Genomic DNA, 24,023 nt, shown 5'->3' with positions numbered 1-24,023 from the left:
CCTCGTTCCACGTTCTTTCTTTTCTCTCATTGGTCCATTATTGATTTCTTCATCATTATCATTCGCTCGTCTAGTCACACGTCATCGGCCCGAGTCTTCATCAGTGAGGAAGGGCCGCCACACGGTTCAAGCTTTCTCACTCGTGTTAGTGTGCTTGACCCGGCCGCTTCGTATTTGGAGTCAATACCAGAAGGTCGAGATCGAGGTTTGCTGCTGTTGCTGCTGGTGTTTCTGGTGTTGCTCCATCCCTCCCTCCCTCCCTCCATCCATTCATCCACCCATCCATCCATCCATCCGTCCATCCGTCCATCCATCCATCCATCCATCTGAGGTCATGGCGGTCCTTCCGCTGCGGGTGCGAACATTTCGCGCCCTGTGGCAGCTGAAGAGGGTCTTCATCCTGTCGGCGGGTCCGTTGCTCCTGCTGCCTTTGGCCCTCAGCACCAAGGTCAGATCAGATGAAAAGTGTGGGCCCGCCGAGCCCTCTTTCACCTCCTAACATTTCATTGCCATATTTCTTCCGATTATTAGAATGACTACATTTCAATGGAAGATGAATGAATTGATACTTTATCCAAAGAACTTTTTCATCCACTTTATTATTTCAGAAGCTTACAAGTAAAAACAATTCTGAGTACGTTATAGTCCTCTTATTACTTCTATGTAAACCTTTTTTCTTTTTGTTGAGGCTTTTTTTGTTGGGAGCGGGGCTGTCATTGATTGACCCACAGCAAGCAAGGGCTGTCCAAATGGACCTTTCCGTTCATCAAACGTCAACATCTCCCGCACTCGTGCACCTACGCACACGCGCACGTGCATGACGCCCCACGACAGCCAAACGGATTGTTTGCGCTCAGCGGGATGCGGCCTCTTTTCTTCCTTTCTCACGATCCTCCATCATCTTCCTCATCATCCCTCTCTATGTCTGTATGTACATGAGGGAAGCGTGAAAGATTCTTCCGCACGCTCCAGATCTTCCCGTCGAATTTGAGACGTTTTGTGCGTGTCTACGTATCATTTCAAAACAAAAGAAAGAACACATGCGGGGTGAAGGTTCGCCCTTGGACTTTAGATCAACAAGTGTCCCATTTCCCATCCAAAGGTAGCGTTTTGGTTTTCAAAATAGGGCGCCAGACCCAGCGGTGGTACGCGCGAGGCCAATTCCAAGTTCAAACAGCCCTTTTTCGGCTAACCACCGCCGGTCGACGTCACCGAGATCCCTCAAACGTTGACATTTGTGTCTTCCGTTGATGCAGGAAGCCGCCTGCGCGTACGTCATCCTCCTGATGGCGCTGTTCTGGTGCACGGAGGTTTTGCCGCTGGCCGTGACGGCCCTGCTGCCCACCGTCTTGTTCCCGGCGCTCGGCGTCATGCAGTCCAGAGACGTACACGCCCGCCCGCCCGCCCGCGCTTGTGTCCACGCGGGCGGCCGTTCTAAAGTGTGCGCTCCGACGCAGGTGTGCATGCAGTACCTGGGCGACAGCAACATGTTATTCCTGGGCAGTCTGATGGTGGCGGTGGCCGTGGAGCACTGGAATTTGCACAAGCGCATGGCCCTCAAAGTCCTTCTGGTGGTCGGCGTCAGGCCTTCTTTGTGAGTAAGCCGTCGCCGCCGCCGAGCTCCAAAAGTGCGTGCATCACGCCCCACCTCGCTCAGGTTGATGCTGGGCTTCATGGCCGTGACGGCCTTCCTCTCCATGTGGATCAGCAACACGGCCACGGCCGCCATGATGGTCCCCATCGTGCACGCCGTGCTGGATCAGCTTCGCAGCCACGACCGCGCCGAAGTCGGCGTGGCGGAGAGCGCCGGTGAGTTATCGCTCGGAGACTTCTGGCTTTCCCGCGAAAGACGCTCAGTCCGCCAGGTGAAAAAACGGAAGAAGCCAGCCCCAAAGACGCTACGACGGCGACATCGTCAGAGCCGCCGCCGCCGCCTCTCCCCAAAGGTCAGATCACCATCAGTAGCGTCTCGTTCGGAGGCTCGGATCTCAGCCGTGTCTTTCCTCCCGCGTCCTCAGCCAACGTCGGCGTCCTCTGCACCTTGGAGGTGGAGGGGGGCGACGACGCCGACGAGGAAAGGAAGCGCTTGAGCAAAGGCCTTCTGCTGGGCGTGTGCTACGCCGCCAGCATCGGCGGCACGGCCACGCTGACGGGAACCGGACCCAACCTGGTCCTGCTGGGCCAGATGAGCCAGTGAGTGCCGAGGCGCTCCGGCGGCCGCCACCGCCGTCCATCTCACGCTCCAATTTGCGCAGGCTGTTCCCGCAGAGCGGCGGCGTGGTCAACTCGGCGTCGTGGTTCGCCTTCGCCTTCCCCACCATGACCATGATGCTCGCCATGGCCTGGCTTCTTCTGCGCCAAGTCTTCATCGGACCCAGGTCGGCGACGGAGAAGGCCCGGGGTTTTGAGACGCGTCTGAGAACCTCGACCCGACCCGTCTCGGTCTCCTCCTCCGCCGGCAGCCTGCGGGGGGCGTGGTCACGGGGGTCCGGCCGCCAGGCCGAGGAGCGGGCGGCCCGCGCCGCCATCGCCGAGGAACACCGGCGTCTGGGGGCCATGACGTACGGCGAAGCCAGCGTGACGGCGCTCTTCCTCCTCATGGTGGTGCTTTGGTTCACTCGAGAGCCGCGCTTTGTGGACGGCTGGGCCTCGCGCACCTTCAACGCCCGGGCAGAGTCAGTCACGTCGTTACTCCCTTTGCCTTGGCTCCTCCCTCCTTCCCTCCCTCCCTCCCTCCCTCGTTGACCGAGTCACCCACGTTGGGTTCGCCGACCTTTCTGTGCAAATGCCAACCAAGGGCCACGCGGCGAGCGCTGGTGTTTGTCCTCTCAATATTTGCCTTTTGCTGCGACAGGAAGTGGACGTGACCTTGGCGTCGCCGCTCCTCAAACAACAACTGTCGCAATGTCATTTGTAACTCTCTAAATTCTACTTTGGCCCGCGATGGGCCGGCCGCCCATCCGGGGCGCGCTTGGTGCCCGTGGTTAGCTGGCGTGGGCTCCGGCACCCCCGCGGACCCTTCGGTTAAAGAATGAAGGAAACCTGAGAGGAGCCACGGCAAAAAATAAATTCCACATGATTTGGACGTGTTGTCATGTGAAAAGACTGAAGACCAAAATGTCAATCTCCCTCCGCAGGTTTGTGACCGATGCCACCGTCTCCCTGATGGTGGCGCTCTTGTTGTTCATCTTGCCGTCCCGGCCTCCCAGATACCTGTGCTACTGGAAAGGCAACTCCAACTCGGGTCAGCCACGCGACACGCCGTGGCTAACGCATCGACTCGGGCACGTTATGAGCTTTCCGTTTGATCCCAGCAGAGGCGGACGCGGCAAAAGGAGAAGGCGCCGCCCCGCCTCTCTTGACGTGGAAGGTGGCGCAGGCCAAGATCCCCTGGAACATCGTGCTGCTGCTGGGCGGCGGCTTCGCGCTGGCCAAAGGCAGCGAGGTGAGCAAAGGCGAGGGCGGAGAGGGCGGGGAAGTGGCTAACCGCGGGCGACGTGCGCGTGGCTCAGGAGTCGGGCCTTTCGCGCTGGTTGGGTTCCCAGATGACTCCGCTGGACTCCATTCCTCCTTGGGCCATCACCATCGTCCTCTGCCTCCTCACCGCCATCTTCACCGAGTGCGCCAGCAACGTGGCCACGGCCACGCTCCTGCTCCCCATCCTGGCCTCCATGGTAAACGCCCGTTCACAATCGGCATCATAAAAAAAGAGATTTTGTTCATAACCTGTACGTGAGTGTACATCTCCGATAAGCGCCGTTCCTCCTTCTTCTCGTGTGCTTGGGTCCGCAGTCGCAGTCGATAAGCGTGAATCCCTTGTACGTGATGATCCCGTGCACGCTGAGCGCCTCCTTCGCCTTCATGCTGCCGGTGGCCACGCCCCCCAACGCCATCGTCTTCTCTTCGGGCTTCCTCAAAGTGGCCGACATGGCGAGTCCGCCTTAGCCATATTAGCCGTACGCTCATTTTGAGCGTGGCGCGTGAGTAACGAAGGGCGCTCCCGCAGGCCAAAACCGGCGTGGTGATGAACGTCATCGGCATCGTGTGCATCAGCGTGGCCATCAACACGTGGGGCCGCCTCTTGTTCTCGCTGGACTCCTTCCCCCAATGGGCCAACGCCACGGCGCCCATTTAGCCCTCCTCCTCCTCCTCCGCCGACTCCAGCTATTCCAGCCGGAGCCTCGACGTGCGCTGTTTTTTGGAATGTTTTTACGTGATGTTATTTGCAAAATCAACAAAGTTCTTTGGAGGCGCGTAATCATTTGGCGAGCAGACTTGCCGGATGTTTATGTTTTGATACAAGTGATTGCTCTAAATAATAATCTGTTGTTTGATTTTATTTAGAGAAGACTACTACTCATGCTTTGTACAGTCTTGTACATACTGTATGCACTGTAACATTCTAACAATTTTGTGATCTTTAAATAAATATTTCTCACAAAATGATGATTCATTCCTGTGCACTTCTCAGGTCAGGGGCAGCTTCCAATAAGAAATCGTATTCATGTTATTGATATGATACCAAAAGGTGAGAATAAAGTTCAAAAGGTGGCCAAGGGAAGAGAAAATGAAGATTTGGCAGGCCATTTTTGAGCGTGACCTTTCAAGTCAGAAGTGACCTCTCGTGAGATGAGCGAAGCCAGTGTTTTCCCCCTAGTGGACGCATTAGAAACCGCAGTTGCCGTAAAGTGACGTAGACAATATTTTTCTTCTCCTATCCACTTCTGGCAAACATGACAGTGTTATTGTGAGACTGCTTCAATCAATAAACAGACGCTTCTTTCCCCTCTTCGTCGCCGGACTTTAGTCCTCGAAAGGAGCAGCGTTGGTTTCTTGCCTCGACCATTTAGGCCGTTATGGAAACGGGTTGGTCTGCGCTCATGTTTCTCCGAGTCTCCGCGTGCTAACATGCTAATGCTCGTCGCCGGCTGAGCTCAATTAGGCGCTGAATAATAACCATATCTTTAGCGTTACCTATATAGCGCGAATTTGCTTCATGTTTATTTTCTTCATAATAAAGGTACATTTGTATGTCGTAGTGTAGTCAAGTTATCGAGGGTGTACATTTGCAATTATTGCTCCAGCTGTCTACATCTTGTGTGTCCTTTCAGAGGAGCAGGCGAGGAACCGCTTCCAGTCAGAGTTGGAGTTCATCCAATGCTTGGCCAATCCAAACTATCTTAACTGTGAGTTTTCAGTTTTTATCTAATGAGTATAAGAACTCCCAATTGATTCCACAATTTCCCTGCGTAGTCCTGGCCCAGAGGGGCTACCTGAGAGAGAGACCCTTCATCAACTACCTCAAGTATTTGTTATACTGGAAGGAGCCCGACTACGCCAAATTTCTCAAGTAAGAGCCGAGGTCGTGTCGCCGGTGACAAAAGCTAGCGCCGATGACAGAATGTGTTTTCCACGTCCTCCAGGTACCCGCACTGCCTGCACATGCTGGAGCTGCTGCAGTACGAGCACTTCCGTAAGGAGCTGGTGAACGCGCAGTGCGCCAAGTTCATCGACGAGCAGCAGCTCCTGCACTGGCAGCACTACTCCCGCAAACGAACGCGCCTCCAGCAGGCGCTGGCCGAGCAGCAACAGCAGCATCCGCTGTCACAGCAGCAGCAGCAACAGCAGGCGGCGCCTCCCCCGCCACCGCCGCACGTCAACGCCACCACCAAGTGAAGGTGAGGTGGCGAAGTTGGGGTTCTTTTATTATTTTTCCAGGAGTAATTGAATGAGTTGTGGAAGTGCTTTCTGAAAAAGCGGGTTTGTTTTTGCTCTCCGAGCAAATTGACCTTAGGAGATAGCATTACTCTACTGGTGACTCCATTTTTGGGGGAATGTGGGAAACGTTGATTGTATTTAAGGACTTGAGGAGCTGGTCACGCATCATAAAAAGACTACAGTATTTGTGCAATAATTGCACTCAATAAATGTTCCTTTTTTTACATTCACAGTATTTGTAGTGTCCTGTTTTTCTAGCTCTAAAATATTGTTTATGCATAACTTGATTTTAACGGAGAACATTCAGATCTCACGTAGGTACGTGAAATAGTATTTTTCTGGTGGGATGTAAATATGTATGTAGGGTTCGGTTATTTGTACATTTTGCACTTCCAAAACATCATTTATGATAAACCCCGCTCCAAAATACGATTTGACCTCCCTTCCACTCGATGCGCAATATTGTCTTACGCAGCCACGGAACGAGAAGCCTATTCCACCAACGAAGAAGAAACAAACGCGCGAGCTCATATTTAAATATATAAAGGCCTAGATTTTTGGTGGGTACACGGCCATCGCCGGCCATTTTGTGTCAGTGCACCAGCATGGAGCGTGTACTTTTGTATACATACCTTAATTTTCAACCAATTTGTTTTTTTTTTTTGTAAACGTCAGAGATGCAGTAAACTAGCTACATTTTAAAAACTACTTCCATTTTAATCGAGTAATGGAGTGCCTGTCAGAGGGGTTCACTGTTTTGAGATGGACGCCGGTTATACTGCCACCGTCCACTTAAATTTCTCCGTCTAGTAGTATTTATGTGATATCTGTGCACGAGCTAACCACAGGCTAGCCGCTAGCGGGAGGCCGTTGTTCGTTTGGTTTGCATCTGCAACACTGAGTGGTGTCATGGCGGCGGTGGCGACGCGCAGCTCGCGCTTGTCAACAAAATCCGACAGCGGCTCCGACTTGGACTCTGAGTCCGACAGAGGGGCTCGCGAGGCCGAACCCATGGAGGTCGAGGAGGGGGAAGTGGACGCCCAAGACGTCTCCGTTAACCGCTCGCTGAAGGAGCTTCTACCGGTAGGTGTCCGTCCGGGCTCGGGCCCTCCGCGTCTGCTCTCGGGCGTCTCAGGGAACCACGGCCTGCTAGTCCCGTCAAATAATTGGCGGCCGGCCACTATGCTGTATCGGTTTACGTGTCCCGTGTGGGTTTTGTTATCGCTTTTGCGACGACACTGGCAAAAATACCGTCAGGCAATTCTGTCACTTGTTGCCTGTTAGCATCATGCCTCCCAAACTCGCACTCGAAACGTTCTCTCGAGTAGAAGTGGCCGATACAACGAAAAAGAACAAGTCAACAAAGGTCCACTCTTTTTGCAGGATACGAGTAGGCGCTACGAGAACAAAGCCGGAGCCTTTATTACTGGGATTGACGTCAATTCAAAGGTAACGACCCCAGGTTAAAAAAAACCCATTAAACAACAAACGATGAACGTGTCCATTGCATTCCCACCAGGAGGCCATTGAAAAGAAGGAAAAGCGAGCCAGGCGTTTCCACTTCCATGGCGAGGTCTGTGCTACTCAGCGCGACATCTTTCTGGATAAAGAGGCCGTCAAGAAAGGTATGCTTCAAAAAGTCCCTCCTCCGATCATACTTGTGAATTGGAACGACTAGTTTTTCCTCCTCTTCAGCCATCCCAAACGTGCGCATGGAAGCTGTCCACGTCATGGGCGTGGATGACATGAGCACCCAGGACATCTTTGGATATTTCAAAGAATATCCCCCCGCGCACATTGAATGGATCGACGACACTTCTTGTGAGTGCTCTCACCTTCACTATTTATTATAAGCTTAGCCTCTTACCAGGATTTTCTTTTTTAAATGACGGTGAGTCGGACACCTGTGCTTGATGTGATTACCATTGCTCCGCCCAGGCAACGTGGTCTGGCTGGACGACAACACGGCCATCAGAGCGTTGATCAACACCAGCCGCGTGCCCGACCCGGACCACGTCGTCACGGACTCGGAGCCCGACGCCCGACCGGGTGAAGTCCACAAAAGTTGGTAGTCGAGCGAGACCTCCTCCCACGGGGACCATCTTGACGGGCGGCTGACCGCAGGTCGTCGGAGTCCAGGGTCAGACGGTGACGACGACGACGACGAGGAAGAAGGGGCGGTGGAAGAGGAGGTGAAGAAGAGTGAGAAAGATGACGGCGGCAGCGAAGCTCGGCTTCCGGCCGAAGCCGACGGCCAAGTAATTGAAAAATCATGTCCTGTCCCGTGGCCGGGGTCCTTGAAAGGGTTCAATGAATGCCTTTTTTTTTTCTACACGGCGTCAGGGGGGCAACCTGTCGCTGGCTGAGAGAGAGTCCCTGCTCCGCAACGACCTGCGCCCGGCCACCAAGGCCTTCAAAGGAAACAAGATCCTTCTACGCTTCGCCACTCAAGGTCTCCCTCGGCCCCCGCCGCCGTGTCAACCGGGGTTCTTGTCTGAACCGAAAGCCTCATTTTGTCTTGGACTTCAGACGACAAGAAGGAGCTGGGCGCCGCCCGCCGCAGTCGCTACTACATGAAGTACGGCAACCCCAATTATGGAGGCATGAAGGGAATCCTCAGCAACTCCTGGTGAGTTTAAACTCCTACCCAGATGTCGTCATAGCGCTCCATCGATGGCTGTTATATTGTGCGCTCTTGCCCCACCCAGGAAGCGGAGATTTCACAACCGACGCGTCCAGCGAGATGTCATCAAGAGCAAGAAGCCTCTTATCGGAGACAGCCTGGGACACACGCCGCCGTACACGCAGCGACACTCCGGTAACAACCAATAATAATAATACAGAAAAAGTTTTGAAAACAAGCCGGCCGGATTTTGACAAAGCCGTCTCCTCTTCAGCAGACTTGGTCAACCTCCCCGAGGAGCCCATCAAGGAAGAAGAAGAGGAGGACGAGGACTACGGCGACGAAGACATGGACTCGGAAGATCGCGTGGTGGAATTCAAAGACAAAGCGGACAAGGGCGGCGCCTCCGCCGTGTACTCGCGGCCCCGCGGAAGACAGGCGCGCTCGCCGTCCCCCTGGTCCGAGTCGGACGAGATGGACTACGACCTGGAGCTGAAGATGATCTCCACGCCTTCCCCCAAGAAGAGCAAGAAGATGACCATGTATGCCGACGAGTTGGAAGGGCAGCTGAAGAGCATCAGGTCTAAAGCCTTTTTTTAATCAAACTGTATCCCGTGTATAGAGAGAGGCTAGCGTCAAATGACGTGACGCCGGGTTGTCGCAAACAGAAACCGGGTGGGAGAGTCGGCGTCCCGAAGCGCGCCCAAGTCCCCGTCGCCAAAGAAGGTGACCGACGTCCGGCAGCTGCTTTTGGAGAAGAGACAGGGGATGGTTCAGCACAAACCTCCAGAGGTCAAGACTCAAAAAACAGGTCAGCCTGGCGACTCACGGGTCTCCCAACTGGCTGTCCGGGCGAGCGCTAGATTTGGCCAGACTCGCCATAGTAAATCACGGATTCATCGTAAGATTCAGATCCAATTTCTGTAACGCTCATTGAAAGACTGAGGAACCCAGAAAATAAGCAAATTGTCCTCCCTTTCCCAACTCATTGGCTACTTTGAATGGCTCAGTCCCTCGTTTGCCTCTTCGTTGGCCCCACCTGGCCAAAAGGGGTTGGACGTCTAGCGGGGGGAAAAAAATAAATCAACTCTCGCCCTTGTTTTCTCAGACGTCCGACAGCGGCTCGGGAAGAGGCGCTACTCTCCGGAAAGGGAGCGCTCTCCCTCGCCCGTCTCGCCCAGGGAAACGCCCGCTCCGGCCAGAGAACCGGCGAGCGACGTGCACAGTCGACTGGGCGTCGTCAGCTCGTCCAAGACGTCCCAAGACAGAAAGACAAGTACGCAAATCGCACGTCATCAAATTGTTGACACATTGAAGTAGGAGAAAAGCCAAGATTAGAAGCAAGCCTTTTTTCCTGGGCACCTAACTGGATGCGTATTGCTCCACCTTCTGCCTTGTGCCCACGCAGGCAGCCTGTGGAGCCGACTGGGCGAGAAAGAGGAAAAATCGGGAAGTCGCGAGCGCACCCCAAGCGGCGCCACTTCGGGAACTTTCTCGTCCTCCGGTCGCCGTAGCAGGAGACGGAGGGGGAAGAGAACGGAAACGGAGGAGGGCGGAGGAGGAGGTGGCGGTGGCAGTGGCGAGCGGGCGGAAGACGATGACTCCACTCTGCAGAAGGCGTGGGGCGCCATCATCAAGCAGAAACAAGAACGCCTGGGCCACAAGATGAAGAAGAGCCGGCTGGACAACCTGCCCTCGCTCCAGATCGAGATCAGCCGAGACAGCAGCGAAGACTCCGACGCCTGAGACCCAAACTTTGCTTTTCAATTTGTATTCATTTCTCTTTTTGAAGAACTTTGTACAGATCACATGGAGAGAAAAAAGAAACAACAACCATTCCACAGCCATGTTTGATGAAACAAATCTGCAAATGAAAGCATGCCAATGATCTTGAACGGGACACAATCTTTGACTCTGTGATCATTCACTCATTGGCTGCCATTGACGGCTATAGTCGTCCAAGCCATTTTCAACCCAGACTCTAAATGGATTGGATGTAAATCATGTTGTTGAACTAATATAGCCTATTAGTGGTGAGCCACACATTAAAAAAAAAAGCAACAACAACTTGAACATGTCTGCTATTCTGGAGAATAATTCTACGAAAAATATTTCACAAAGTGAGCTATTACTGAGTAAGTGTACTTGTTTGAATAGATTCTAAATGCAAATTAGGATCATCTCTATGAATTGACAAAACATTTTATTTTTAAGAACTTGAAAGGAAAACTACTGTAAGTAACGGATTTTGGGGGGGAATTTGAAGTTTGCAAACATACTCTTGTAAATACTGTGTGGAAAGTGCAGACTGCAATACAAAACAGATTAGACAACACGAGCAGATGTCCTCTTCAAATAAAGCCTGGTATTTTTTTGTTTCCAAAACTCTGCTGTGCCTTTTTTTTGTAGCTAACAAAAGGCTCGCGTCGAATTGAACCAACTGAAATACCAGTAAACATGTTATTATGAGCCGTTCAAAATGTCGGTTTGTTTGGAACGCCACAATTGTAGTTTCGAAAGGGGGGTGGGTGGGTACAAAAGCAAATGGAGGTCTCGTTGTTTAAAACTCGGCAGCGATGAAACATTAAAAAACAACTCAACACAGTCAATGTAGCGAACTCAAAGACAATATTCGGTTGTTTGTCATAAATAACATTGTTTAATATTTCAATTTTCATCCGGTTTTTGCGCACGTTGCGTAATCGATTGTCCTCGCAACCATTATACGCCGGCCGGATAGGCTATTCCTCGTGCCTTTCACCAAGAGTGAGCCAATGACAATCAAACATTTGCTTCCGTTTACTTGAAACAGGCCAATAGTATTGTGTGACGCTATTCATGGGTCATGACGTATAAAGGACTTTGCTCACAGTCGCCATTTTGTAGTCAGCGTCAACGGGGCATAGAAGGGCCGAGGTCGCAGCTCGAAAAAGACTAGTCGACGAACCTTGCGACGTTGCCGAGAGCTTAGCGAGATTCCAGCTCGCTCCATGAGTTGATGGACTGCTTAGTGCTCAGTTCGCATGCTGGCGACAAATTTGGTGTAGCTTTTCCGGGCTCAAAGATGGACGACAGCACGGCGAGGGAGGATGCATGCCAAGAGTACAAGTCCTCGCTGGAAGACCTCACGTTTAACAGCAAGCCGCACATCAACATGCTGACCATCCTGGCCGAGGAAAACGTCAGCTTCGCCAAGGATATCGTCGCGATAATTGAAGCACAAATAAGCAAGGTTTTTATGATAAGAATATTCTTTATGTCTGCAAATGATTTCCGACTGTTTTGTGTTAATACTGTACGGATAGCGTTAGCTTCGGCTTTCTAGCTTTAACATGGCGCCGGGCGTTAGTTAGCCACTACCAGGCGCTTTCCCCTTAGCTTCTAGGTGGTTACGTTCTTGTTAATAACAGGGACGAGATGAATTAGTTAAAAGTATTCTTTTAATAAGTTGAATTGGGCATACTCAGTTTGTTACACACAAACACCACGTAACAGGAAGTTGCTGACTTAAATTTACTCCTCTACTCTTATACAATGAAGCAAAATCCACCATAAAAAGCACCCCTGGTCATTTTGCGTTAGTTTGCTCCATGGCGGCATTTAACGTGGCCTTTCTTAGCAATTGGGGCTATTTTTAACCGTCATTGATTCACGTCAAAGCCTATATAATAGAAGTGGTCGAGCAGGAAACTAGTGCACTTTTCTTCCAGTAATTTACTAAATTATATACCGAAACAATTTAGTACTGGTGCGTAATTAGGACGTATTATAAAAGTCACCCGTTATGTAAAATTTAGGTATAATATCTTCAATATTAGTAAGCATAACTGAATATTACACTCGGTATAACTACGTTTTAATGTACCTAGAATGTCAAACCTATCTTTAAAAAAACTTGACGTTTACATACATTAGCGTTCATGACATTCTGTATTTTAACTCTTAACATTTGACTGACTCTTTTTAAAAGGCACGCCCCAGTGTTACGAAAGTGATTTCTTTTTAAGGTCAATTGGGGCCAATTTTGATTCGTTTCTAAAGTAACTCTGCAGCCTACGAGTTGATAATAGAAATAGTTTGATGGCAATATTCCTATTAAATGTTGCTGACTCATAGTGATTGGATCTGGCACTGTTTCTAGTTTAATTCTAGCCCCGAGTACCGTACGAACAAGAATGAAATCTCTCGCTAGTGTCTTTTTTATGGTGGATGTTTGTCTCTTCCTTGAATTGTTGCAACATTCACTGTGCTCTCTCCATCCAGAAATAAAAAAAAAAGCTGCTCATGGAGACTACAGTGATGTATTTCCTAATGGACAGATGTCAACTTCCCTCCCCCGTTAAGTAAAGTTTAGTCGTTGGTTGGGCAGTGCGTGCGCCGCCTTAGTGTGCTCATTGTTTGCATTTTTCACGTAGCAGGCCTGATTTCGATCTCGTTTCCTTGCTTTTACCCGGCCGGGAGTGAAATTTGCCACTGTTCTTGACTGGTTAAAATGTTTAATAATAAAAAATGTGAAATGTGCTTTTTGTCATTTTTTATTTCCCAGTGAAATGGATGTATTTAATAGCAGTCTGATTTCTTTGATCTGACCCATTTGAAAGTGGCACCGTGCAGATGCTGGATGGATGCATTAACAAACAGACTTCAATCACTGCAGCTGCATTAAAATGCCTCTCAAACTAAATGGAACTCTATTTTTTTTTTTTTAAGTGTTTGTTATCGGGTTGTAAATTTTTTTTAATTTATTTTTTTACAACTGCAAAACTGGGATTGTGGAGCCAAAGATCAAGTCTGGCCGGGTAACGTACAGAGAGTGGTTTTTTTTTTCAGGGCCGAAACAAACCCTCTCTGGAGGTAAACTGGCTCCAAAGGACTCCACACCCTTAACCATGCTGGACCTTTTTGTCGTCAAAATGCCCTTGACTGACCAAGAGGATTTTTTTTTCTAGCGGGTGACGCACCGCCCATGTAGTTTTTATTTTTTTTTGCACTTGGGGGACCTTCATCACCTGCCAAAGACTTTTTGTTTTGCTAATGTTGAGCCTTTGTTTGCCTATGTTCTGAAATGTTTTTTTTTTTCCAAACCCCTGTTGTGTTCTAAACTTGTGGAGTTCTCTATCGCTCTAGGCCACCGCAGCCGAGAAGCTTCCAGTTTTGTACTTAGTGGATTCCATAGTGAAGAATGTCGGAGGAGAGTACCTAGCAGTCTTTGCTAAAAACCTAATCACTTCATTTATATGTGTCTTTGAAAAGGTACACTTTTTCTTTTGGATTTTTTTGCATTTCTTGATTCACTTAATCCTCTAAACGTCTCCTTGTATTAAAATTCATTGGTGCCTTAAGGTTTAGACAATTTTTGTGTTACCTGTGGACCGAGGAATGTCACTTTATTTTCCTAGGTGGAAGAGAACACAAGAAAGAGTTTGTTCAAGTTGCGATCGACATGGGACGAAGTATTTCCCCTCAAAAAACTGTACGCCTTAGACGTGCGGGTCAACTCGGTGGACCCGGCGTGGCCAATCAAGCCTCTGCCGCCCACCGTGAATGCCAGCATCCACGTCAACCCCAAGTTTTTAAAACAGGTGTGTATATCCGGAAGTTAAGCTTTCCTAAAGGCATTGTGCGACCTGAAATCAAGTCTCTAAAGGTGTCTCTTTTTTATTCTCAATAGTCGGAGGAGACGCCTCCCCCGAGACCGACCCCTCCGCAAGCGCCAGCGACGCCACCGCCGGCGGCGGCGACGGCGGCCGTTCAGGCCAGCCTGACTCAAGAGCAGTTGATTAGACAGCAGCTGTTGGCCAAACAGAAGCAACTACTGGAGCTTCAACAGAAGAAGATTGAGCTGGAACTGGAGCAGACCAAAGCACAGCTGGTAGGATCAAACTAATCAAGTACCTTCATTCCACAATAGACTCACTTTTCCACATATTATTGTGTTATGACCTTTATTGATGAAGAAATGCTAAGATTTTTGGGACTGTTTGCATTGATCCGCTGGCATTATTTCTGCACAGGCGGGAGGATTTTCAGTACTCACAGCGACCCCGGGACCACCAGTGTCCACCCCCAAACCCGTGGTGACCCCCGAGCCAGTGGCGACCCCCAAGCCAGTGGCGACCCCCAAGCCAGTGGCGACCCCCAAGCCAGTGGGTCAACCCACTCCCGTGGTCCGATCGGTGGTTGCCCCCCAGCCTCCGGTCGACCCCAAACTACCCACCCGAGACCCGCGTCTGAATCGCCTGGGCCCGCCTAAAGGGAAAGAGCCGCCCGCCGTCAGAAAGGAATTCCCCCCCTCGGCTCTAATCTCCGCCATAACGGCGGAAAGACGGGCGGCGGAGAGGGCGCCGCTCTCGGAAAAGGCGCGGATCCCCAAAAGGGACGACAAGCCCGGCCTCAAGTCCCCTCAAGTGACTAAAACCCCCCCGAGTAAGAGCAAACAACCCGAGGCGGACCACCAGAAGTCGACGGACAACGCCAAGAAGGACCCCAGGCTGAAAAAACGGGGCCCCGACAAGGCCGGCGACGACGAACAGAAGGACAAGAAGAGTCGTAGCGCCGAGCTCCCCAAGGCCTACAGGGGGAGGCTGCAGAACGGCTCCGTGACCAAACACGAATCGGCCGAGAAGGTGGGCGGCAACGCCCGCTCGCACGCCAGGAAGCGCACGCGCTCTCGATCCAGGTCGCGCTCTCCCGCCTCGCCCAAGAGGAAAGACAGGAGGTCGCCCAAGAGCCGAACCAGGAGCAAGTCCCTCTCCCCGTCGCCCTCGCGCAAGGCGGGCAAGCCCAGGAGGCCCCGGGGCGACGAGCCGGCGCCCCAGGGCAAGACGGCGGCGCGGGACGAGCGGCCGGCGTCCAAGAAGAGCCAGGCCGAGGGCAGGCGCCCCAAGACTCCGGCCGACGACCGGCGCTCCAAGTCCCGAGACTCGCCGCGGAGCCACGACGGCGGCAACCAGGGCAAAGGCACACCGTCCCGCTGGAGGAGCGGCTGGGACGAGAACAAACAGTGAGTCCCTCTCATCATCTTCTTTGGATAAGATGTCATGAATGAGTGGGGGCTCTGTTTTCTTACCCAATGTCTTTTCCCAACAGTCTTAAGCCGGGGGAAGCGCACGCCAAGGCCGGACCGCAGAGACACAAACCTTACAGCACCCCGACGCGGCCCACCACGCCACGCACCCCGAAGCATCGTCTCAGCGTGGACGCCAACCTCCAGATTCCGGACGCCCTCAACTCGGCGTCGAAGAAGGACCTCCTCCGACGGGTAGGGACCGCCCTCTCGGCCACCCTTACCGATCGATGCGTGCCCTCGGCGCTTCCTTACGCGTGCGGCCTTTCCTCGCAGGCGAGCAAGAGCCTGGAGAGCGGCGAGATTACCAAGGAGGACTTCCTGAACATGGCCCACAAGATCAATAACTTCTTCCAGTATCAGGAGGAGAAGCAACAGCACCCCGAGACGTGGAGCGGCGGCGCCGACGACGACTTCCCCGCCAAGAAGGCCGCGCCCCTAGACCAGGCTCAGTTGACGTACTTTGAGCACAAGTCCAAGCTGAAGAAGACGCAGGTGGCGCGCCGCTCCGCCGGAGAAGGATGGGACGGCTTGGAGGAATTTGAGGGGCCGGGCCGGCTGGGTAAGGCCGCCGTTTGACCCCACCTCGGCCCTCGCTTGCTCGGTTTTCACGTCGGTTTGTCGCTCCGCAGAGAGCGTAGAACGCGAAGAACAAAGACCTCCGCTGGCCCCCATGGTGGAAGAGTACAACCACGGCAAAGAGTTCCCGGCGCTCAAAGGCCTTCGCTTCAGGAGGAGGGCTGACCCCAGAGAGACCAGTGAGTGGTGCCGTCCACTTTGGCGTACGCAAGCCCAAATGCCCCCTGACAATCCCCCCTTTGAATTCCAGGCGAAAGGGAGTGGAACTCCCCCTTGACGGAGCGCCAACGCGAGGAGCAAAAGAGCGGTTACGACGCCCCTCGCCGCTACGCCGAGTCCAGACACCCGGACCCCAGGCGCCCCGACGGATTCCACCCGTCCGCCACCCCCGTCCTCAGGAACTGTCCCAGCCCTTCGGCCCAGGACACCCCAACGGTCCCCATGTTCGAGCGCGAGCGCCTCTCGCCCCTCCACCAGAAGGAGGTGGCCGAGGTGAGCCCCGTGGCGCGCTTCGAGAGCCCCAACAGCGAGCACTCGGACGACGGTCCGCTGCCCCCGGAGGCGGCGGCGCCGCTCATGGTGGGCAACGTGCCGGCCAAACGCAGCCCCCCGCACGACGGCGGCCCCCCGCCGGCCTGCTTTGAGCCTCCCGGAGGGCACCCGGGCCCGTCCCGAGCCCACCCTCCGGGCTGGTACGGCGAGCCGCCCCACTTTGAGGTCCCCCGCTCTGGCGTGTCCCCTCACCACCTGGCCGAGAGGTTTAACTTGCCTCCCGGAGCCTTGAGAAGCGTGGACAACATGGGTCCCTTCGAAGGCCCGCTGAGGTTTGACTCTGCGGGCCCCGCCCTCTTTGACAACTGCGGCGTTGCGTGCTACGACAGCAACCTGGGCCCCGGCCCCGTGGCCATGGGCTTCCCGCTGCCGCCCCAACAGCAGCAAGCCATGCCTTTTGACAATTCCGCCTTGAGACAGGACGGCTCCGGCCCCCCCATGCTCTTCGATGCCCACGGCCAAGCTAGATCCCGATTCGATCTGGCTCCCCAGGGCCCGTGCTTCGACGGGCCGCAGGCGCCCCCCGGATTCCCGCCTCAACTGAGCATTCCGATGCGGCCCATGCCCCCGCCCATGTACGAGAACCCCCTGGCGCCCCCGCAGGGCTTCCCCATGGCCCCGCAGGCTTTCCCGGAGGCCGGAGTCAACCAAGCCTTCCACCCGGGGGGGCCCATGGCCTTCCCCGGCCCCCCCAACGTGGGCCAATCCTCGGGCAACTTCAACATCCTGCCCGGTCCCCCGTTCGGCCAGTCGGGCGCCGGCCCCTTCTTCAACCCTGCCGTGGCTTCGCTCAATATGCAGCAGCCTGTGAGTTGAAAGTTTTTTTTGTTGGGGGGGGGAGTTATTGGACTTTAAATTTGAAAGCATGGTTGTGATTTTCCACTGATGGTGCTCATGCTTGTGCTGTGTCTCAGGTTTTGAACATGAACCAGCCTTTCCTGCCCCAACACAACCCAGTGCCTTTCGGACAGCCGGGTAAGTTGACGCTCGCGGCTCGGTGGGTTACCCTCTATTAGGATTATCAAACTAGGACATGGATTAACGGCTGCCACTGACAAAGCTAGACATCCTATCTACTCGTACCAGACACCAATTCTGATGGGCAACGTTGTGCTTTTTCCGCAGCCCCCCAAATCCCCCCGGCGGAAAACCACCTGGGTCAGGTCGACGTCAACGACTTGCTCTCCAAACTCATCTCCACCGGCATCATTAAAGGCTCCCAGCCGGACCCCGCCGCCCCCGTCACCGGTCCGCTCTCAGAGTTGCCCTTGGTGGCGGCGGCGGTGCCAGAGGTGGCGCCGCCGGCGGCGGCGGAGGAGGAGGAAGAAGAGGAAGTGGAGGACGATTTCCCGGATCTGACCGACTTCAAGCTGGACGACATGAAACTGTGAGTAGTCCCGACTTTTGTGGAGCGCGTGGACGAGAGCGTCGACTCACGGCGGGCCGTCCTTTTGAATCAGGCGTTACGAGGGCGTGGTCACCAAGCTGTACTCTGGGAACCAGTGCTGCCTGTGCAGCATGAGGTTCACCGTGGCGCAAACCGACCTCTACGCCGATCACCTGGACTGGCACTTCCGGCAGAACCACGCGGGAAAAGTGGCGGGCAGGAAGATCACGCACCGCCGCTGGTACTACGGCCTCGTGGTAATGGACCCGACCGGACGGACCTTGGGGTTTTTGAGGTTGCCTGCCCGCCTTGACTTTTGCCGTCGCCGATTCAGGACTGGGTGGAGTTTGAAGAGATTGCCGACTTGGAGGAGCGAGCCAAGAGCCTGTTCTTCGAGAAGGAGAACGAGGAGGAGGTCCAGAAGAGCCAGGCGGCCGCCAAAGAGAAGGAGTTTCAGAGCGTCAAAGCCGCCAAAGACCAAGTGGCCGAGGTGAGTGCCGCCAAACCATTAAATACAGGAAAAAATTACACGTCTTGATGGGATTTGACTTGCTCAAGTTCTGTCTTGTTTGCAGCTGTGCGAAATCTGCCAGGAGCCCTTTGAGACTTACTGGGTGGAAGAAGAGGAAGACTGGTTCCTCAAAAATGCCATCCGGGTCGACGATAAGGTTTGCACCCGTTCCATTTTCTAGTCCCGAGCGATCGTTCGTCGAGCTTAGCTAACCACCACGTGACTTTTCTCTCGGCAGAACTTCCATCCTTCCTGTTTCGAGGATTATAAAAACGTGAGTATACCGCCGCGGAGCCCAAAAAACGTGCTCTTTTTGTGGTCTGACCGCCTTTTTGTTCCCCAACAGACATCTTCGTACGTGGACGTGACGCCGTCGCCCAACAAAGTGCTGAGCGAACACCCGCTGAGCGTATTCACCAAGAAAGAGGAAGAAGAGGAACCTCCATCTTGCGCCTTTGCCGCCGCCGCCGCCATCAAGCAAGAAGAAGCGGATTCGCCGACAAAGACGGAAGAAGTAACGGAGGAGCGTCTGGCCCATGTGAAATTGGAAGATGAAGAAGAAGGACAGTGAGTGGCTTCCCGGCTGCGCTTTTTCTTTATTTTGAAGGGAAAAGTCTTAGGTTCATCGGCAATTTAACTTGAATACATTTTGGTATTTGTGCCGCCGTGGGCCGCTTGGATCCATGAAATCTTTTTTCAGGCTCCACGTGTATATCATTTAATTTATACATTAAAGTATTTTTGGAATCTCTGGCGTACCAATGATTTGAGTGCCAGGGTCACTGCGCGCGCCCTCGGACACTAGTAGATTTGATAACTCCTCATTTGGCTGCTGGCACCACAAAGGTAAGCATCAATATTCAATGCAGAAGCCAGCCCTCTGGAAAAGATGCCAACTTTCGAGGCCCTTTTGTTTCCCTTTGGGGTTTTTTTTTTCTTTCTTTTATGGGTGATGAGGTTCAATAAAGGGTTCACAAACTTATTGTGTGATTGTTTGGTTTAATTGTGCTGAAAAATAAAACTTGGTTGACTTTAAACATTGTTGTTTGTCTTTTTATTTTAACCAGGAAGGCTAAACAAAGTGACAGTATGGCTTCAAGTCAATGTTGCTCATCCATTTAAAACACGCTGCTTCCAAGGAGAAAAAGATGGATGACGCTTCACCTCCACAGTCGGTAGACCCCCAGAGCGATAGCCAGGCAGGAGAAAACCGTGGCTGTGGAGACGACACATTTTCTCATTCCAAACATGTCAATTGGCGGTAATAAACGCCCAACTCGTACCTGCCAGGTAGCGAATGGTCTCTAGTTTGAGAGACTCCAGGACCGTTTTGAGTGAGGCCACCTGCAGGTCCATCTTCTTGCTGGTCTCCATGTTGTCGTGTTCTAATTCTGCTCTCTACAACACGTACATTGACATTTGCGATCATGCAAACTTGAGAATTGTGAGACGGACCACTTTCAACTTAAATACCTTTTGGTGGAATTCCGTGCTGGCCTCCATCAGTTTTCGGTTTTGTTCTGTGAACTGATGGAACCCAAGTTGACTTTAGTTTTGGGGGGAGCGCACGACTCTCTTACCATGTCGGAAACGCGGCTCCTCTCCAGGTTGATGTCCAGCTTGGTTTCCGCTTTGATTTTTTCACTCTCTTCCTGCAAAGAGAACGAGTGACGTGTCGCTGGTCTGGCGGCTCACGCAGACACCGATGGACTCACTTTCAGTCGGTTCTGCAGCTGCTCCAGCTCTCGCTTCATCTTCTGAAAGACAATACATGTAGGATATAGTTTTGTGACACGCAGGCTGGCGTGGAAGAGCCATCTGCCGACTCGCTACCGCATTCTCGGAGCGCAGGTTGGCAAAGTCGCTCTTCTCCAGGATCACCATGTCCTTCCTGATGGCGTCCAAGTGGGCCATGATCTGCTGCAAGGCAATTTCCTAAAAAGCAGATTTGGGGTTTCACTGCCGTCCGTGGTGGTCGTGGCTTACCCATTGATGGGGTCGTACCTGATGCGACTTGGTCACCATGTCCTTGTAGACAATGTCCAAGTTGGCTGTCGCTAACGTCACCAGGGCAGAAACGATCAGGTCCGCTTGGTGCTTCTCCAAGCCTGGGATGGGATGATAACTAAAAACACGACCCTTAAACATCCTCTTAAATTTGATTTTGGCCACTAAAATGATTATCAAGAAACTCCTTCTGGTCCACAATACACTGGCATATTGATTGGACGTCTATGGCCGTCACCTCACCACTACTCGCCAGCTCTTTCATCATAGCGTGGGAATCGAACGTGAGCTTTCGCTGCTCCAGGGGAGTCAGTTCCACTTTCCTCACGTCAAACGTCGCCGTCGGTTGGCCAATATGGACATCTGTTCCAACACAAATACAACTTGGCGAGGTAAAAGGACACCAAGGACGAATAGAATGTCTTCCACGTTAAGTTGAATTCACCTCGATTATTTACCTCTCCAGTTTGACAAACGCCGGAGCGTAAAGCGCCGAAAAATTCGGTTCATTTTAACTCCCGTTTTAACTTTTAATATTTGAAGTGAAACTTCAAGTATGGAAATGAACTTCCTGCTTTTGCACAAGGTAATGTCAATAAAGTTTTCAATCTCATAACACGGGAACCATCATGGCGGCCCCCTCGGTGGACCCAGGCAGCTGGTTTCTAGCGTTAGCTTTGGGGGTTTCTTTGCTCAAAACTCTCTTTATCAACGCCTAGTAAGTGGAAAAAACTTTTATTTGAGTCATTTTGCCTCTCTTTGGGACATTCAAAACAAACTGTGTTTTATAACAGGCTTCCGCACTCTGCATACGGAGTGGCTATATGGATATATGTTTATTTCTATATTCATGGCAATTTTGATTTAAACGCCGTCACACGTGCAATTAATTTGCAGACAAAATCTCACGTTGAGGCAAATGTGACGTGCGTGTATGTCATTTGACGCTGTGTAGCTTTACAGTCACAAGATAGTGCTTTTTCAACATTATACATGTTCTTGTGTAGTCACTCCACCGACTTTGAAGTACACAGAAACTGGTTGGCCATCACACACAGTCTTCCAGTGTCCCGGTGGTATCATGAGGTCAGAATCTTTTTTAAAAGTCTTCTATGAACTGACATTTCATCGTCAATGGCATCCTAATCTCTGTCTTGTTTTTCCTTGAAGAACACATCAGAGTGGACACTTGACTACCCTCCGCTATTTGCCTGGTTTGAGTACGGCCTTTCGCACTTTGCCCGCCATTTTGACGACAAGATGTTGGTGGTGGAGAACCTGAACTACTGCAGTCCGGCCACCGTCCTCTTCCAGAGACTTTCGGTCATTTTCACCGATGTATTTTTTATCTACGGTGCCAGAGAGTGAGTGTGGCCGCCGTCATTACAACTCATCTTAACCCCCTGTGAATATTTTTCACGAACGTTCCGACAATTTTGATTTGGCTCATCTCTTGTGCGCAGGTGCTGCAAATGCATCAGGAGTCCGAAGGGTGCCTCGGACATCCTTAACAGTCCGTCCTTCGTCCTGGCCGTGCTGCTGCTCTGGAACTTTGGACTTGTGGTTGTCGATCGTATCCTTGGTGTGCCGAAGATCGAGTCACGACTGATGGTGTCATTGGTCCTTGATGTTTTCTCCAAGACATCCACTTTCAGTACAACGGCTTCCTTTTTGGTTTCCTGCTGCTGTCCATTGCCAAACACCTGCAGGTAAATAACAAAAAGGCCCCTTTGCATCCATTCTTCCGGCCAATCGACTCATTGTCCTTTGCAACAGTCTCAACACCTGCAGGGAGCGCTGCTCTTTGCTATTCTGCTCAACCTGAAGCACATCTACCTGTATGTGGCGCCGGCTTACGGCGTCTTCCTGCTGAGGAGCTACTGCTTCACGCAGGACCGAAGCGGTGCGACGCCGATAAAAGGATTCCGAGGAGGGGAGCGGACGGCTCCGTTGCGACCACTTTGCATTTTTTGTGCGCAGACGGCTCCATAAGGTGGAGGAGTTTCAGCCCCGTGCGCCTGGTCGCCCTCGGCTGCATCGTGGTGGGCGTCTGCGCTCTTTCTTTTGGCCCCTTCGTCGCCATGGTGAGGGAACGGCGGCAGTCGTGATTTTTTTCCCATTTGTTTTTTTTTTTTCTCCATCAAAAATGATGACTTTTCTGTGGATGCGATCTTGTGGAATGACGAGCAACGTCAATGGTGTGTGGTGTGTGTATGGGATAGGGTCAAGTTTCGCAGGTGCTTTCTCGCCTCTTCCCTTTCAAACGAGGCCTCTGTCACGCCTACTGGGCGCCAAACGCGTGGGCCCTCTACAACGTCCTGGATAAAAGCCTGGCCACAATGGGTAACAATTCCGTGGTTTGTCGCTTAAACGGTAACCCGGACTGACAACTTTTGTTTTTCCTCTTTAGCCGTTGGTTTGAAGCTGGTGAGCGAGACGACGCTACCCCGGGCCTCCATGACGGGCGGTTTGGTTCAGGAGTTCCGCCACTCAATTCTCCCGTCTATTAGCCCGTCTGTTACTATTCTCTGCACCTTGCTGTCCATGCTGGTGAGACCCGGAAAGACGCCATTGTTCTCCTTCATTCAAATTTGCCGCCTTTTCATTGGAGTCACTTTTTCTGCCCCAATTCTAACGTCCAACACATTGATGCTGGCCATCTTTTCTAACTTGCTAGCCGGCGTTGGCGTCCATCTGGCTCCGCCCTCGTGGCCCTCGGGGCTTCCTACGTTGCCTCCTGCTGTGCGCGCTGGCCTCCTTCACGTTTGGTTGGCACGTCCACGAAAAAGCCATCCTCCTGGCCGTCCTGCCGCTGAGGTTTACCATTGCGTGGTCTTGTTTTTTTCAGTGTCCGCATCCGAGGTTTAAAACGTGTTGTGTTGTTGTCGTAGTCTGCTGGCAGTGGAGAACAGAGAGGACGCGGGGATCTTCTTGGTCCTCGCCACCACGGCTCATTACTCGCTTTTCCCACTCCTCTTCACCCCGGCGGGTACGCATCGGGGAATGCTAGCGGTCTATTTTTGGAGGGGCGAGTATGTGTTGCCGCTAACAAATGTTGCATTTGCAGAGCTGCTCATCAAATTTGCACTGATGCTGATATTCACCATTTTCTCCTTTGCTGCTCTGAGCAGACTCCACAGGTGCTTAAACTAGTCTAGCTACTATAGCTTTGTTTTTGTGGCTAGCCCGCAGAGATATTTTACGTCTACGTGTATTTATTTCAGCGCATCGGGGTCTTTGCTCCGGCCCTCGGAGGCCTTCTACCTGTCGGGCTTAGTGGTGGTCGCCGTGGGCTGCGAGGTGATCTTCCCTTTGTCACCGTGGCAACAGAAGATGCCATTCCTTCCGCTGCTGGCGACATCTGCGTACACCTCCCTAGGCGTGGGCTACTCCTTCCTGCGTCTGTACGCCACGATACTGCGGCGCGACGGCGGAAAGTCCAAGAGATCGTGAGGTCAACTCATTTGGGAAACCGTCGTTTACCCGCGGTGCACTTTCTGCTCCTCGCTCTCTTTTTGTCCTGTTGTTTTTCTCAAATAAATATATTTCTCATACTAAAACTGTACAATCAAAATCATGT

At 52.4% G+C, this 24,023-nt stretch overlaps 6 protein-coding genes across 13 annotated transcripts; 5 read left to right on the top strand and 1 right to left on the bottom strand.

Annotated features, from left to right (window-relative positions):
- The first annotated feature begins 108 nt into the window (after positions 1 to 108).
- On the top strand, positions 109 to 4,292 carry LOC144212380 (Na(+)/citrate cotransporter-like). Of its 5 annotated transcripts, none has more exons than XM_077740202.1 (12): positions 112 to 448; positions 1,257 to 1,594; positions 1,658 to 1,809; positions 1,866 to 1,946; positions 2,019 to 2,193; positions 2,256 to 2,378; positions 2,463 to 2,675; positions 3,138 to 3,244; positions 3,315 to 3,445; positions 3,513 to 3,674; positions 3,793 to 3,930; positions 4,007 to 4,292. In XM_077740202.1, exons 1-12 carry the CDS (start codon positions 335 to 337, stop codon positions 4,133 to 4,135), a joined length of 1,863 nt encoding a protein of 620 aa, XP_077596328.1. In that variant the 5' UTR covers positions 112 to 334; the 3' UTR covers positions 4,136 to 4,292. The 5 variants fall into 5 exon arrangements, with proteins under 5 accessions (XP_077596327.1, XP_077596326.1, XP_077596325.1 ...); XM_077740203.1 differs by having other exon boundaries at positions 149 to 205; positions 1,257 to 1,385; positions 1,458 to 1,594; positions 2,256 to 2,675; XM_077740201.1 differs by having other exon boundaries at positions 109 to 448; positions 1,881 to 1,946; positions 2,256 to 2,675.
- Positions 4,293 to 4,628: 336 nt separating this feature from the next.
- med31 (mediator complex subunit 31) lies at positions 4,629 to 5,950 on the top strand. Its single transcript, XM_077740205.1, has 4 exons — positions 4,629 to 4,866; positions 5,112 to 5,186; positions 5,254 to 5,350; positions 5,424 to 5,950. Exons 1-4 carry the CDS (start codon positions 4,857 to 4,859, stop codon positions 5,674 to 5,676), a joined length of 435 nt encoding a protein of 144 aa, XP_077596331.1. The 5' UTR covers positions 4,629 to 4,856; the 3' UTR covers positions 5,677 to 5,950.
- Positions 5,951 to 6,249: 299 nt separating this feature from the next.
- ncbp3 (nuclear cap binding subunit 3) lies at positions 6,250 to 10,726 on the top strand. Of its 3 annotated transcripts, none has more exons than XM_077740197.1 (13): positions 6,250 to 6,801; positions 7,102 to 7,167; positions 7,238 to 7,343; positions 7,414 to 7,539; positions 7,657 to 7,782; positions 7,843 to 7,976; positions 8,062 to 8,170; positions 8,248 to 8,347; positions 8,427 to 8,536; positions 8,619 to 8,922; positions 9,010 to 9,152; positions 9,450 to 9,617; positions 9,750 to 10,726. In XM_077740197.1, the coding sequence occupies exons 1-13, from the start codon at positions 6,628 to 6,630 to the stop codon at positions 10,085 to 10,087; spliced, it is 2,004 nt and encodes a 667-aa protein (XP_077596323.1). In that variant the 5' UTR covers positions 6,250 to 6,627; the 3' UTR covers positions 10,088 to 10,726. The 3 variants fall into 3 exon arrangements, with proteins under 3 accessions (XP_077596323.1, XP_077596321.1, XP_077596324.1); XM_077740195.1 differs by having other exon boundaries at positions 8,616 to 8,922; XM_077740198.1 differs by having other exon boundaries at positions 8,616 to 8,883; positions 8,964 to 9,152; positions 9,750 to 10,000.
- A 485-nt stretch (positions 10,727 to 11,211) lies between these two features.
- On the top strand, positions 11,212 to 19,418 carry pcf11 (PCF11 cleavage and polyadenylation factor subunit). The gene is made up of 16 exons (XM_077739836.1): positions 11,212 to 11,573; positions 13,469 to 13,594; positions 13,741 to 13,923; positions 14,013 to 14,213; positions 14,356 to 15,344; positions 15,431 to 15,602; positions 15,684 to 15,969; positions 16,040 to 16,165; positions 16,237 to 17,345; positions 17,453 to 17,513; positions 17,664 to 17,925; positions 17,999 to 18,182; positions 18,260 to 18,415; positions 18,501 to 18,593; positions 18,675 to 18,710; positions 18,783 to 19,418. The coding sequence occupies exons 1-16, from the start codon at positions 11,340 to 11,342 to the stop codon at positions 19,005 to 19,007; spliced, it is 4,443 nt and encodes a 1,480-aa protein (XP_077595962.1). The 5' UTR covers positions 11,212 to 11,339; the 3' UTR covers positions 19,008 to 19,418.
- On the bottom strand, positions 19,036 to 21,193 carry ccdc90b (coiled-coil domain containing 90B). 2 transcript variants are annotated; one of them, XM_077739842.1, is made up of 9 exons: positions 20,902 to 21,193; positions 20,687 to 20,806; positions 20,441 to 20,544; positions 20,270 to 20,371; positions 20,152 to 20,193; positions 20,017 to 20,088; positions 19,910 to 19,963; positions 19,720 to 19,834; positions 19,036 to 19,652 (listed from the first exon to the last, which is right to left on the bottom strand). In XM_077739842.1, the coding sequence occupies exons 1-9, from the start codon at positions 20,951 to 20,953 to the stop codon at positions 19,597 to 19,599; spliced, it is 717 nt and encodes a 238-aa protein (XP_077595968.1). In that variant the 5' UTR covers positions 20,954 to 21,193; the 3' UTR covers positions 19,036 to 19,596. The 2 variants fall into 2 exon arrangements, with proteins under 2 accessions (XP_077595968.1, XP_077595969.1); XM_077739843.1 differs by having other exon boundaries at positions 20,889 to 21,024.
- Positions 20,703 to 24,003, top strand: alg8 (ALG8 alpha-1,3-glucosyltransferase). The gene is made up of 13 exons (XM_077739837.1): positions 20,703 to 21,161; positions 21,451 to 21,529; positions 21,614 to 21,807; positions 21,907 to 22,016; positions 22,085 to 22,152; positions 22,220 to 22,346; positions 22,424 to 22,527; positions 22,666 to 22,786; positions 22,854 to 22,993; positions 23,121 to 23,260; positions 23,335 to 23,432; positions 23,511 to 23,583; positions 23,668 to 24,003. The coding sequence occupies exons 1-13, from the start codon at positions 21,073 to 21,075 to the stop codon at positions 23,894 to 23,896; spliced, it is 1,572 nt and encodes a 523-aa protein (XP_077595963.1). The 5' UTR covers positions 20,703 to 21,072; the 3' UTR covers positions 23,897 to 24,003.
- Positions 24,004 to 24,023: the final 20 nt, after the last annotated feature.

The sequence above is a fragment of the Stigmatopora nigra genome, chromosome 19 (genome assembly GCF_051989575.1).
Source record: "Stigmatopora nigra isolate UIUO_SnigA chromosome 19, RoL_Snig_1.1, whole genome shotgun sequence".
In the NCBI taxonomy this organism is placed as follows: domain Eukaryota; kingdom Metazoa; phylum Chordata; class Actinopteri; order Syngnathiformes; family Syngnathidae; genus Stigmatopora; species Stigmatopora nigra.
The sequence above is the reverse complement of the archived record's forward strand: the minus strand, read 5'-3'. Positions and strand labels throughout refer to the sequence as shown.